Genomic DNA, 12,920 nt, shown 5'->3' with positions numbered 1-12,920 from the left:
TCTTGAAATCAGAATGTCAAAAAGCAAATCCATGATCTTTAACTCTTAGCCCAAATATGGCCCTTTTTCATGGTCTCTCAGAGGATGACATATCATGTACTCAGCTACTCAAACCCAAAATCTGGGTCCCAGAAGCAGCTCCAAGTCTGGGTCTAGAGTACCTGGACTCTAATTTTGGCTCCATCACCACCTTTGGGCAAGTTTGTTTTCTCACCTATAAAATGGAATGATGTTAATATCTAACTCAGTTAATACTTTGCACAGTGCCTGGCATACGGCACCGTCTTCGATGACCATTTTTTCCTTCAGACTCCCCGGTCAATGATCAACATTCATGCCTCTTCATCTCTACCCACATTGCTTTATTTATTTATTTATTTTTAAGATTTTATTTATTTATTCGACAGAGATAGAGACAGCCAGAGAGAGAGGGAACACAAGCAGGGGGAGTGGGAGAGGAAGAAGCAGGCTCATAGCAGAAGAGCCTGATGTGGGGCTTGATCCCATAATGCCGGGATCACGTCCTGAGCCGAAGGCAGACGCTTAACCGCTGTGCCACCCAGGCGCCCCCCCCACCCACATTGCTTTAATACATACTGCATCATATTTAGCTTCAATGAGTACAAAAATCTCCATTTAAAAAAAAGGATCTTTTAAAATGCAACAGATCATACATTTGAAAAAATGAAATGAAATCACTTTCTTGTTGGAAACTCATCAATGGTGTGCCATTATTCTGAGGATAAAAAAAAAATCTTTAATATGCTCAATTCCCTGTCTCTGCTGTCTAGCCACATTAGTGCTCTTCTTAAATGCAGCATAACCCCTTACCACAGGACCCATACACATGCTGCCCCCCCCGCCAGAACAGTGTGTCTCTACACTCCCGCTCCAGTCTACCCAGTTAACTCGTAACATCTTTCACATCCCAAAGCAAGTTACTTTCTCAGAGAACCTCTATGTAACTTTCTGCCACATAATTTATTACAACTGTAATTATATGTTTACTTGTTATTATCTAATTGTCTACTTCCTTATTACTCTCAATAATGCCCAAAGGCAAAGACTATGTTGGAATTTGTTTATCACTGTATCTCAACACTTACCTCAGTGCCTGATACAAAGTAGGTGTTCGATAATGTTGAGCGAAACATGAAAGTCCTTTGACCCACCAATTTTGCTTCTAGGAATGCATTCTAAAGAAATATGTATACAAACTATTACAGTTATAACAATTCTGCTACTTCACCACCGCTAAAACCTAAACATTTATTCACTAAATGCTTTTTCATATACTAATTCATTAAATCCATACCAAAGCCTTATAAGAACCCCATAATTATCCCTATTTTACAGATAAGGAAACTGAGGCATTGAGGTTAAGCAATTTACCCAAGTTTCCACAACTAGTTAAATAGACAGATTTAACCCAGGTGTTGTGGAACTCCAGCTCAGGCACTCTACACACTATAACATATTTTATGCAAATTTCAATTATAGAAATTTGAAATGGTGCCATAAATATTCAAGTCCCATTTTGTATGCAAAGTTTGAAGAAATGCAAACCTCCCAAATTAAATAGTGTAAAGTCACATAATTTCACAGCTGGAGATACTAGTGAATTGTAGGCACCCCCCTAGCTTCCCTACCCCACACACATACACTTCATATACATTCACATGAGAACGTAAGTCTTCAATCATGGGAGTTATGAATTATTTGAGGTTTTCAAGAATGTATCTTTTAAATCATGCAACTGCCTTCTACAAGACTGTTTATTACAGCAATCTTTGGGTTTAAGAAAAAGCCCATAAGTACCTCTTGGGGAGAAAATAAGATCATAAATGAATATCCTCTTTAAGAATGGAAACCGGGATGCCTGGGTGGCTCAGTCAGTTAAGTGTCTGCCTTCGGCTCAGGTCATAATCCCAGGGTTCTGGGATGGAGCCCCACATCAGGCTCCTTGCTCAGTAAGGAGCCTGCTTCCCCCTCTGCCTGCTGCTCTCCCTGCTTGTGCTGAGTCTCTATCTCTCTCTCACAATAAAATCTTAAAAAAAAAAAAAAAGAATGGAAATCAACTTTTCTTCAGCAAAATGCTTGCTAACTAGATTTTGACATCTAAAGAAAATTTAGAAAATTTTCATTTTTGCTTTCACTGAACATCACATTTTCAAACTCTCAACACTCAAGAAAAATAATGCAAGTGCTGAGATTTTACAGTTTACTTCTGAGGTAAGCAGCTTATATTTTGTAAAGTTTTGATGACTTCAAATACTTCTGAAACATTCAGATAATTGTCATCAAACAATGGTTAGTGTGAAAACTAATGGGTTTTTATTAAGATTTATTTATTTATTTGAGGGAGAGGAAGAGGTGAGAAACAGATTCCCTGCTGAGCCTGGAGTCCATGTGGGGCTCGTTTTCACGACCCTGACATCATGACATGAGCTGAAACCAAGAGTCTGGCGTTTATCCAACTGAGCCACCCAGGTGCCCAAAAGTAATGGTCTTTAAATGACACAGTAACCTTAATAAGTTTACTGCAAAGCCTGTCGTCTTAAAGGTATTATTTGAACAGAAAAGCTTAATTTATGTGAATGGAGTTAAATGAACAATTCACGTGATCATCCTTCTACAGCAGTTTTTCCTAATAAGGTGATTACTGATAGTCAGGTTTCTGAAAATCCAAACACTTTACAATTTTTTATGTTAACTCCTCCTTACTTCCACATCTGTAAAAGATAAAAACAAGGGTTTAGCTAAATAAATCATGGTATATCCACCACATAGAAGACTACGGAGCTGTTAAAAACAAGATAGATGTATATTTAACAATAAGGAGAAAGAGGCCTGTGATTCAGTAAGTTAAAAAAGCAAGTTACAATGTTTATATGCTTGATATAGTCCAATTCTTGTTTTAAAAATCCCTGAACGCACACATAAGTTTCTTTAAAGAAAAAGGTCCACAAGGATTGACATTAAACCACTGGATGTGCTTATCTTTAGGCAGGAGAACTGAGGAAGAGAAGAACTTTCCTGTGTTTATTTCTGATCTGCTTCTATTGAGAGGCAGTGGAGTTCAGTGGTTAAAGCTTGGGCTGCTTACATTTGAATCCAAGCTCTGCTGTTTATCAGTTGTGTGATCTTGGGCAAATTACTTAACCTCTCTGGTCTCAGTTTCCTCATCTGTAAAATGGGGATAATAATACTACCTACTCCAAGGGGTGTTACGGTGATTAAACATGCTAATACGTATAAAATGCTACGAGCTGTATCTGTCACATACTAAGTGTTATATATTTTATTGAAAAACATGGTCTTTACAGTGAACATATATCCATGGATTAATGTAAAATTCCAACCAACCAGCCCAACCCTACATAAACAATATCAATAGTACATATGGAGGGGGATGTGATGAAAACAAAAAGCCCCCCTAGGCAATTCCGATACTCAGCCAAGCTTGCAAACTACTGATTCAGTGTCAAGACAGGTAAACCAGTTGGAGTGTGGTTGAGTCGCCGCTGGGGAATGCAGAAGCATTTTGGAAGCGGAAAAAGACCATAAAAGACAAGAAAATTGCAGGTCAAGCAGCCCTGGTGGGAAGCCCCAGCTGAGGCAGACTCCACAAGGAGAGGGCAGGGTGTGGGCCTGGCATCTTGTTCTGGCTTGTGTATGAGGAGACCACAAGTGGCTGTCTTTTCTCTCTGCCTGAAGCTACAAGATGGGACTTGTTGTGAGAAGGCAGCCAGTCTTAAGCAAGACACCCAGCAGAGGAGCAGAACGCTCCAGTCCTGCCCTGTTAGTAACCAAACAGTAGTCCACCTCCTTGTAGCTCCAGGGACATGAAGGCACTTCTCACACACAGGACAGTTGGAGCCTCAACGCTGAGAACCCTATCTTCCCCTGCCCAGATGTCCACCATCAGGCCTCTGCCCACGTTTGACAAGACTGAAGAACTGAATGCACTTGAGCTGGCAGGGTTTGGGGAGACAGTGAGGAATATGCTACGTTTCCCGAATTAGGGGGAAGAATCTTCTCAGAAAAATACATATGCACTCCTGTACACAGTGAATTCCAGGGGAACAAAGACTTTCTAAAGCTGATGTGAGACCCTGAGGTCAGAATGCTGGGCCAGGGGCACCTGAGTGGCACAGTGGTTAGGCATCTGCCTTCGGCTCAGGGCGTGATCCCGGCGTTATGGGATCGAGCCCCACATCAGGCTCCTCTACTATGAGCCTGCTTCTTCCTCTCACTCCCCCTGCTTGTGTTCCCTCTCTCGCTGGCTGTCTCTATCTCTGTTGAATAAATAAAAATTTTAAAAAAAAAAAAAAAAAAAAGAATGCTGGGCCAGATCAACCTACTTCTCTCCTCCAACACAGGTTTAAGGGTTCTTGGTAAGAGAGCTGTAACACTGAACTCATCTTACGTGCTCTTAAACAAAAATGCAGGGCCCTGAGACTGAGAGGGAAAAGGAAAGCCTGGGATTGTGGCTCCTTGGCCCCATCTCCCCATCCAGCCCTTGAGATGCCTTGGGGTCCGGTGGAGAACAGATCTCCCCTCCCTGGGGTTCTGTGTAGCCTCGGAGGCTCTCATGAACGGGAAGAAGCCACCAACTCGCCCACCTCCTGGCTGTGGGGCCCTGGCTCTGAGGCCTTCTCCTCAGATGTCAGACAGCAAAAGAGTAAGAGTTGTGAGTTCAAAAATGGGGAATGGGGAAAAAGTAAGGTGTCTGTCTGCTCTGATAAGGCATTTTGATTTGCAGAGAGAGCAGAAGCATCCCAGCACCCCGGAAGTTCAGCAGGATCACGGCTACCATAGCTAGGAGGGGATTCTGTCAGCTTGAGGAATTTGCAGACCACAGATGCTCTAGTGACCCAGAACCGGAAGGGTGCCCAGATTTGGCTGGGGCAAGGGGAGAGAGGCAGAGTGTATCAAGCTCCTCCCCTCAGAACAAGGTGGGGGGAGTCCTTGAGGGCAGTAGTGGGGTGGGGGTTGGGGGGCAGGAAGGTGGGGGTGGGCATGAGGAGAGGTAGAAGATAACCAGCCAGATGCAGATTCTCTGCTGAGAACTATCCGTGAGAGTGCTATCTGGCCTGGTATCTGAACCAGCCATATCCCCTCACATCCTAAAGAGGAGGCCAGGGGTCCTGGATAGAAATGCCCCCTCCCCCCAACTCCTGGTGATTAACAGAGGCCTGTGCAGGGAACAGGAATTCAAAGCCCTTGGGTCAGAAGTTAACTATTTCCAATCTTCCTCTAGCTTGGCTGTGGCCAGAAGGGCTCACACCTCTTCCCCTCTCGCACACTTAGGAGTGTGGTTAGTATCTCACGCTAAGGGAGACCAATCTGGGTTCAAATCCTAACTCCACAATTTACTAGCTGGGTGATCTTGGATAGGTTACAAAGTTACAAGCCTAGGTTTCCTATCCAGTTAAATGAAACCAATTCAGTGCCTCCCCTCCCACCACCCCCAATGGGGGAATTTTTAGGAGGATTAAAAGGGCTTATTACATGAAGTATATAGTGTAGTCTCTAGCACTCAGTAAGCTCTCAGTAAATGGTATTTAGGTTGCTTTTTGTTTTTTTGTTTGGAAGCCCTTCCTTGATGGGTAGCAGCCTGGCAATGACAAGTAACTAAATGAAATGAGGGGGAAAATTTGACTGAGACAACATCCTTGGGTCTGGGGAAACCTGGGAAGGGGAGGCAAGAAGGGATGCTGGAGGTGGGGCCAAGGGTACTGGTTCCAGAGGAGCCTTCAGAGACGCTGGCCTCCAGCAGGGCATAATTGGGACTTCAGCCACATCTGTCTTTCCCAAACACCTGACTGCCTCTCTGATGAGGTGGGACAAATTCCAAGCTGGACTGGACCCTGCCTACATCTCCTTTTGCCTCTTCCCACCTTACACTCCATGGTGCAGCCCCCACAATGTTCCCTTGCCAGGAACACTCCCTGCTACTTCTCCTGCCCCAACTCCCCTGCATAATTCTTCCCCACACTTCAGCTTGGACACCACTTCCTTCAGGTCCACCTGAGAACATGTCAGCAGCTCTTCCTATGTGCCTCCATATTTTTTCTTCCCTACCTCCTGCTCCATCATATGTATATACAACATGTTATATATTTTACATATAAAACATAATATACTGTATATATACCACATAGTATATATGTAACATATACTATATTATATATATACATATATAAAAACTTATTTTGTCTGTCTTCCTCCACCAGCAGGTGAATGGCCCATGCAGCCTGGGTTTTGGGCATGTTTTGCTCACTAACATAACCGCAGCACTTAGAACAATAGTATCCAGCACTTGGTAGGTGCTCAGTATCTGTGGAATGTCAGATTCGTCATTAAAATGGCCTGGTGGCTGGATCTGCTTCCTCCTCTAACTGGGGAGTTCACAGACATTAATGAGCCATGAGTCTTTGTCATCTCTGAACATCTAACACCCAGTAGGTACTCACATTTGTTGGCTGAATGACCAGTCAACTTGTCCTTGGGTCTCAGACACCTCATTGCCTCCGTAATGAGGGAGGAGCTGCACTCGACCACCCTATCCACTTGAGGAGGCTCCTTCCCACTCATACGCTGTCCTGGATAAAAATCACCCGTGAAGAAGACCTCACCTAAGAAATTCAGGACCATTTCTAGGTTCCCTTTCTATTTTGGGGGAAAATAACAAGCATTGGCTTAAGAACAATTAAAGGGAAGGGTTTCTCCCCCAACACAAAGGATGTGACCAAAGACAAAATAAAGACTTGCTGTCTCTTAGGATAGGGCCAAGTGAAAAATCAAGAATCCAGAAGGGATGGGTCTGGTGAGGGCACTGTTGGAGGAGTGGGATGGCAGAATCCAGACGAGACTCGGCTACTTCAAGACCAAGAAAAGCTGACTTCTCAGTACACAGCTACAGTACTGAGATCCTCAGGTAATCCTCAGCTAACCCAGCAATTATGCTCCTAGGTATGTACCTAACGGAGAGTATACACCAAGACATCGCATCGAAAGACCGGAACGATAATGTTCACAGCAGCACTAGTCATAATAGCCAAAAACTTGAAACTCCTCAAACACCTATCAACAACAGAAGCGCCAATCATCACATAATGGAATGCTATATGACACTGATAGTCACCTACAAGTACCTCCAGAAATACGGAAGAATCTCACAAGGTACAGTGACCCAAGAGGATAAATGATTCTTTTACATAAAATTCAAACGTGGCCAAATTAATCTATGGTATTAGAAGTCCAGATAGTGCTTTTCTTGGTGGGGAGGATAAAGAATTGGGAAGGAAGGGGCATCTGAGGTGCTGGTAATGCTGTTTCTTTAAGTAGGCTCCACACCCAGCATGGAGCCCAATGTGGGGCTTGAACTCATGACCCTGAGATCAAGACCTGAACTGAGATCAAGAGTCGGATGCTTAACCGACTAAGCCAAGTAGGCGCCCTGGTAATGCTGTTTCTTGATCTAGGTATAGGTACACGGGTGTTTCAAATCTGTGACAACCATTGAGCTGTACACTTACCATTTGGGCACTTTCCTCCGCATGTTATTCTTCAGTAACAGTGGTTCTCTGAATGGAAGAGTTCAGCCTCAGAACTAAAGCCTCAACTGATTTGGGCAGGGGAGGCCCTCCTCTCCTTCCTTCTCCTCTACCATCCTCCAAATTCCAGCCCTAGAAACTCACTGCTCATCGTAAGCAATGCCTTCCTTACCTACAGCAGGGAGGTGAGGGCACCCTGCAATGGGTAACCTAGGAACAGAGTGCCATGTGAGGAGGTGGGGAGACTAGAGATTTGGGACCTGCTCCCTAGGCACAAGCTAACGGTGATGTGCAAAAGGCTTAAGCAACCAACCCTAGTCCGCTGCTGAGCCAGGAAGGCAGCCAGCCATGCTCAAAGCCCCAATTCCCAAATATTCATTACCGAAGCAGATTTACTGGGCACTGAGGAATCCCCCTGGATTTAAAATCCTGGCCTTGGGGTAACTGGGAGGCTCAGTCAGTAGAGCATGTGACTCTTGATCTTGAGGTCAAGTTCAAGCCCCATTTTGGGTGTAGAGATTACTTTAAAAAATAATTAAAATTAAGAAAAATAAAGTAAAATCCTGGCCTTACTGCTGACTGCCCCAGTGACCTCACACCAAGCTGCTTACCCCCTTTTACAGCAAAGGAGTTACCACCACCTGCTTCGCAAGGTGATCATAACCATAAAAAAATATTAGACAATAAGCTCCCCAAGGGCAGGAACTTGGTTTTGTCCATTGCTTTAGTTGCAGTTCTAGAACATTGCCTGACACATGCAGATGCTAAATATACGTTTACTGAAAGAATAAAATATCAACAGAGGGCATGGCTCAGAATGGAGGCTCCAAAACAAAAGGCAATATTTACACAAGCTGAAATAGGCAAAATCATCTTGAAGTTAATTCATGCTCAGTCAGATTCATTACTGAACTTTGAAGTTTCCTACCAAAGCTAATGTGGGTTAGCTTTAATCTTACTCCAACACTGACTAAGGGTGAGTTGAACCTGCTAAGGGGCTATAATGAAGTACTGGATTTCTTTTACTGTAATGAGGCTGCCTCTCTCAACTGTCCACCATTAAGGATGTATGACGACAGTTAGGTCAATCACTTTTTATCACTATGCTAATACCATGCAAATTCCTTCCTCCCACCTCTTCTCTGTCTTTGCTTCCAGACCACACTGGAAGACAGCCCCCCAAACTATGCGGTTGGGGTGTGTGGGGGGGAACATTCCAGCTCTGCCTCCCTCCAGATTAACCTCTTGCCCTTGGCTGAGGCAAGCCCAGCATCACTTGACCCAAGCCCCATCACTAGGACACCAAGAGACTGTATCTAAGCCAGTTTCCCTACAGGAATGTTTCTGGAAAACCTTAGGATAAGAATGAACAAATGACTAATTGCTCTTAGGACGGGGTTGTTCTTGGTGTCTGTAGGATCTGGCGCTCCAACACTTCACTTCCTTTCCTCCACCTCCCACTTTTGGTAGTAAAAAATGCCACGGAACTTAGGAGTCACAAACTTCCATTCAAGTCCCAGCTGGTCACTGTAGTAATGCTTCTGGTGAAGCCACAACCACACAGCTTTCATGTGTAAAACAGGCAGACCTTCACAAGATTGTCATGATTCATGCAAATACCTTCTGGGCATCCTGTGAAGTATTGGTCCCGGGACTAACCCTAAAGGTAAAAGTCATGTTTGTGACCCTCAAGGAAGCTCCTGAGAGGTTCAGCCTAGCAAACTGCATCCATTAAGCTGTTTCTGTGTCTCCACCTTTGAAACCTCCAGCAGGGCTGGGTTACAGGCTTTCTGAAGTACCAACTCGGAGATTAAGAGCTCAAGCTGTTTAATAGTTACCTTACCAGCTTCAAGAGAGTGTCAGGAGGACAAAGCAAGCTCAGAGTTGTGGAAGTGCTTTGAAGAGTAAAGTGTACATGCAAACAAGGTATTAATTATATCAGATAATTTCTCTGAGCTCAACTTCATAGACACCTGTGATATTCATAACCCAGGGGCGAACAACAGGGGCAATTGTTCCTTAGCAATAAGAAAACTTGTCTGCTTGGCCAAACTTGAGAGTTCGTATGTACCCTCAGGATAACCCTTTCAACAAGGCTGGATCCATCCTGTGCACTGAGGACAGAGAACTGGGATGGAGGCGGGAAGGTAGAAAGAGGTCAGCAGCTGAGGACTTAGGAGAGAAATATCAGTATTTTTTGTTAGGGTGTCTGAATTTATTGGAACCAACTGGACCCAGAAACTTGCTTTTACTTAAAAAAGGCAGCAGCCTATTTCACAGGAAAACTACTCTAAGAACCAGTCGTGTTTCACGGAGGCTCAAGGTTAGCTAAGCACATTAACCCACCCTTTGTTTTATAACCCAGGTGTGCTCCTGGCACCAAACCACCATTTTCACAACCACAAACCAGACATCCAAGAAAGGAGAATTTTCTCAAAAGAGAAATGCCTTACGTCACCAGGAAACACTCGCCAACCGGACCATGAAATCAAAAACCTGAGCACTGCTTCCCCCCCCACAACCTCAAGCTTAGTGAAGTGACAGTTAATCTGATATTTCTTGATTCAGTAAGAAAGATAAGGCACAGTCAACACTCAAAAGCCATGAGATTGTAGTTGACAACGAGGGGGAGGAGTACAGATTTGGCAGAGGTCTGGTTAGCAATAAAGCTTCCTCAGGGAGCCGGAATTGGATTTGGGGCCCTGCCCAAGTTAACATTTTTACAGGTTGGCTGAGTTGCAGTTTGTTAGCCAGTCAGTAATAAACCCATGTGCAAGAATTTAAAGTTTATGAGGCATGGCCTCTTAATGCCTCTGCTTGGCTCCCTACAGCCAAGAGTTTAAGGAGCCTGGCCTAGCCTGGGTGTTAATTGTTTTGTCAATCTGCAGGGTTGTTTGGGGAAAGAAGGGGGGGGGAAAGGCTCCCACAGACTCCAGACCCCAGTCCTCTTTTGGAGAAACAAAGGAAAGCCATTCTGTCCCCTAGGCATTGACACCTCTACGTTCAAACTGGTAATTTGTACCTGGGGTGAGGGGTATGCTGATGAAGGTATTAGAAAAATGCTAGGCAGCAAAGGTTCTTGTTTTGAAAGCCACACATCCTAAGGAGGGGGATCTATACAAGTTCTTAAACAATTTCACAGGTTAGGAATCCTCTGGAATCCCCACCCAAGGATCCAGGTTACACCTCTGTTTAAGAACTTGGATTTGATCAGTGGAGAACCCCCCCTCCACTGTCCTGTCCTGGATGGAGGAAAAGAAGCCCCCATCAGCCCGCAGCTGTCCAGGTCTCATAACACACTGGTTCTCCGCGCCAAAGTGACTGCCTGCTCTCAAGTTTTTGAACTTGTTGGCGAGAGGGGGGAGACTAGTAAATTGGGTGATCAAAAATGTGCTTTGATCTCCCATCCACCGCGCCCTCAGCTCACGACCTTCCGGCTTGGTACCCCCCACTCCCCCAACATTCCAGTCCCAAGATGGGGGGGCACGGGTGTCCCAGTGCGTGATGGCTCCAGCCCAGGTGTGCCAGACCCGGTTTCCACGCAGGCTGCAGGGGCGCAGGCCCTCCGGGAAGGGCAGGGTTAAGAGTGCATTCCAGCTGCCGGGGAAGAAGGGGGACGGGGGAGGGGAGCGCGAAGAAGAGAAACAGACCCGGTCTGTCTGTCGGAGACACAAAGCACGGTACACAAAGGGGGCCCGAAAGGGGCGAAGGGGGCTGCCCGGGGCACGGCTCATCCCCACACCTGCGCGGGGGTTGGGGGAGGAATGTGGACGACGCATTCCTTTGCTGGGGCCAGTGGGGGAGCTTCCCACGTCCGGGCTGGGTGAGGAGCTCAGCCGCCCCGCACCCCGAAGGCGGTCTAGGTACGCCGCCGCAGCCGGGCAAGGAGGAGTTGGAGGTCAGAGGGCGCTATGCTCTCCATCCTTCTCTGTCCGCCATCCACCCCCACACTAGCCCCCGAGATGCTTTCTGCGCCTTCTCCATGCCCCAGACCGAGCAGCGGCGCCAGAATTCTCCTGCCCCGGCCTGGGCACCCCTCGCGCGGACCACACTGGAGCGGCCCACGTGCGGCCCCCGGGCCCGCGGTTCCACCGGGGTCCCTCCAGGAAAGTCTTACCTTTCCTCTGCGCCTGGCCCGGCTCCAGGTCCGCGCGTCCCGCTTCCAACGTCACTTCAGCTTTCCTGAAGCCCGGCCGGCACGGCTCGGAGGCCACGCAAGGCAGCCAGCAAACCTGCGCCTGAGGGAAAAGGGGGAGGGTGGGTCACAGGCGTTCCCGGTTCTGCATACCCATCCTGATATTCCTCACGGGGCTTGCCAGGCCACCTTGGTCCCAAGGAGCCCAGCAACTCTGTCTCCTCGACGCCACCGCCGCGTGCGGATCCGCCCAGCTGGAACGGCCCGGCAAGGGCAAGGCAGTGGAGTACCTGAAGGAGGAGGACGAGGAGGAGGGATGCGAGAAGCCCATTAGGGAGCTCCATAGCTGGAGACGGAAGGACGAAGAAGCTGGAGCCTCCGCGGGACAGTGCTACGCTAAGCTTTCCCGGTCCCTTTGAGTGCCACAGCCCGCGGGAGCTAGCGGAAGGGGGACCAGGTGAGAGCAGGTGGGTGCTGATTGGTCCGGCGCCGCAGGTCCCGCCCCCTCGCAGGTGGGGCCGTGGCTGGCGTAGAGGAGACGCCCACGATATACTCCTGTAGTCGTTTTATTGCGGCAAATCCGAAATGGCCACGGGCTTTTCCGCAGCTGCCGCCGGCAGGGACCCAGGCTCTATCTCACAGGTTCTGGGTACGAGGGGAAAAAAACAAAACAAAAAACCACCCCGCTCCTCAGTCTCTACAGCACTCGAAGAAAAATGTTTTTGAGCCTTGCGGTGGGAAGTGGGAAAAATGTGGAGACGCATCTGAACCCGACTGGAAACAGAGGAGCCCCATTCATACTCCCCCAAGGCACTCTGTTATACAAAGCTTTGATGGAGGCCGGGTGTGTCCTCCCCACACCCGGCTACAGCGCGGGCTGCCCCCTGCCTCTTTCTCCACCTCCCATGCCAGCTGGCTTTGAGGACACAGGAGTAAGGTTTAAAACTGGCAGTGAGGTGCAGTGAGGCCGCGTTACACACTATGCTGCAACTTGCGGAAAACTCCTTAGTTCCATTGCACAGCCCAACAAATGGAGGCTAGGAGAGAAGGCCCCAGTTTCGAGGCTGTCGTGGCGCCCAAGAGGACGAGGTAGATGGGCGGTTATTAGCCCCATCATCAACAGGGACCCCCCCTCCCCTATTAAATACAAATGACACTTTCTCAACTTTACGTAAAATGTTAATACTTAAAAAAAATAGACATTTTTTAAACGCGGCTGTTTT

General features: G+C 47.0%; 1 protein-coding gene across 1 annotated transcript in view; it reads right to left on the bottom strand.

Moving 5' to 3' along the window:
* CDH3 (cadherin 3) overlaps positions 1-12,490 on the bottom strand; it is a 44,358-nt gene extending 31,868 nt beyond the window's left edge. Inside the window, exons 1-2 of the mRNA XM_019803773.2 lie at positions 11,988-12,490; positions 11,680-11,800 (exon numbers count right to left, since the gene is read on the bottom strand). Of these exons, the coding sequence (XP_019659332.1) occupies positions 11,680-11,800; positions 11,988-12,041 (175 nt within the window). The 5' untranslated portion in view covers positions 12,042-12,490. The remainder of the gene's footprint in view (positions 1-11,679; positions 11,801-11,987) is intronic.
* Positions 12,491-12,920: the final 430 nt, after the last annotated feature.

Source organism: Ailuropoda melanoleuca, chromosome 12 (assembly GCF_002007445.2).
Source record: "Ailuropoda melanoleuca isolate Jingjing chromosome 12, ASM200744v2, whole genome shotgun sequence".
Lineage (NCBI taxonomy): Eukaryota > Metazoa > Chordata > Mammalia > Carnivora > Ursidae > Ailuropoda > Ailuropoda melanoleuca.
The sequence above is the reverse complement of the archived record's forward strand: the minus strand, read 5'-3'. Positions and strand labels throughout refer to the sequence as shown.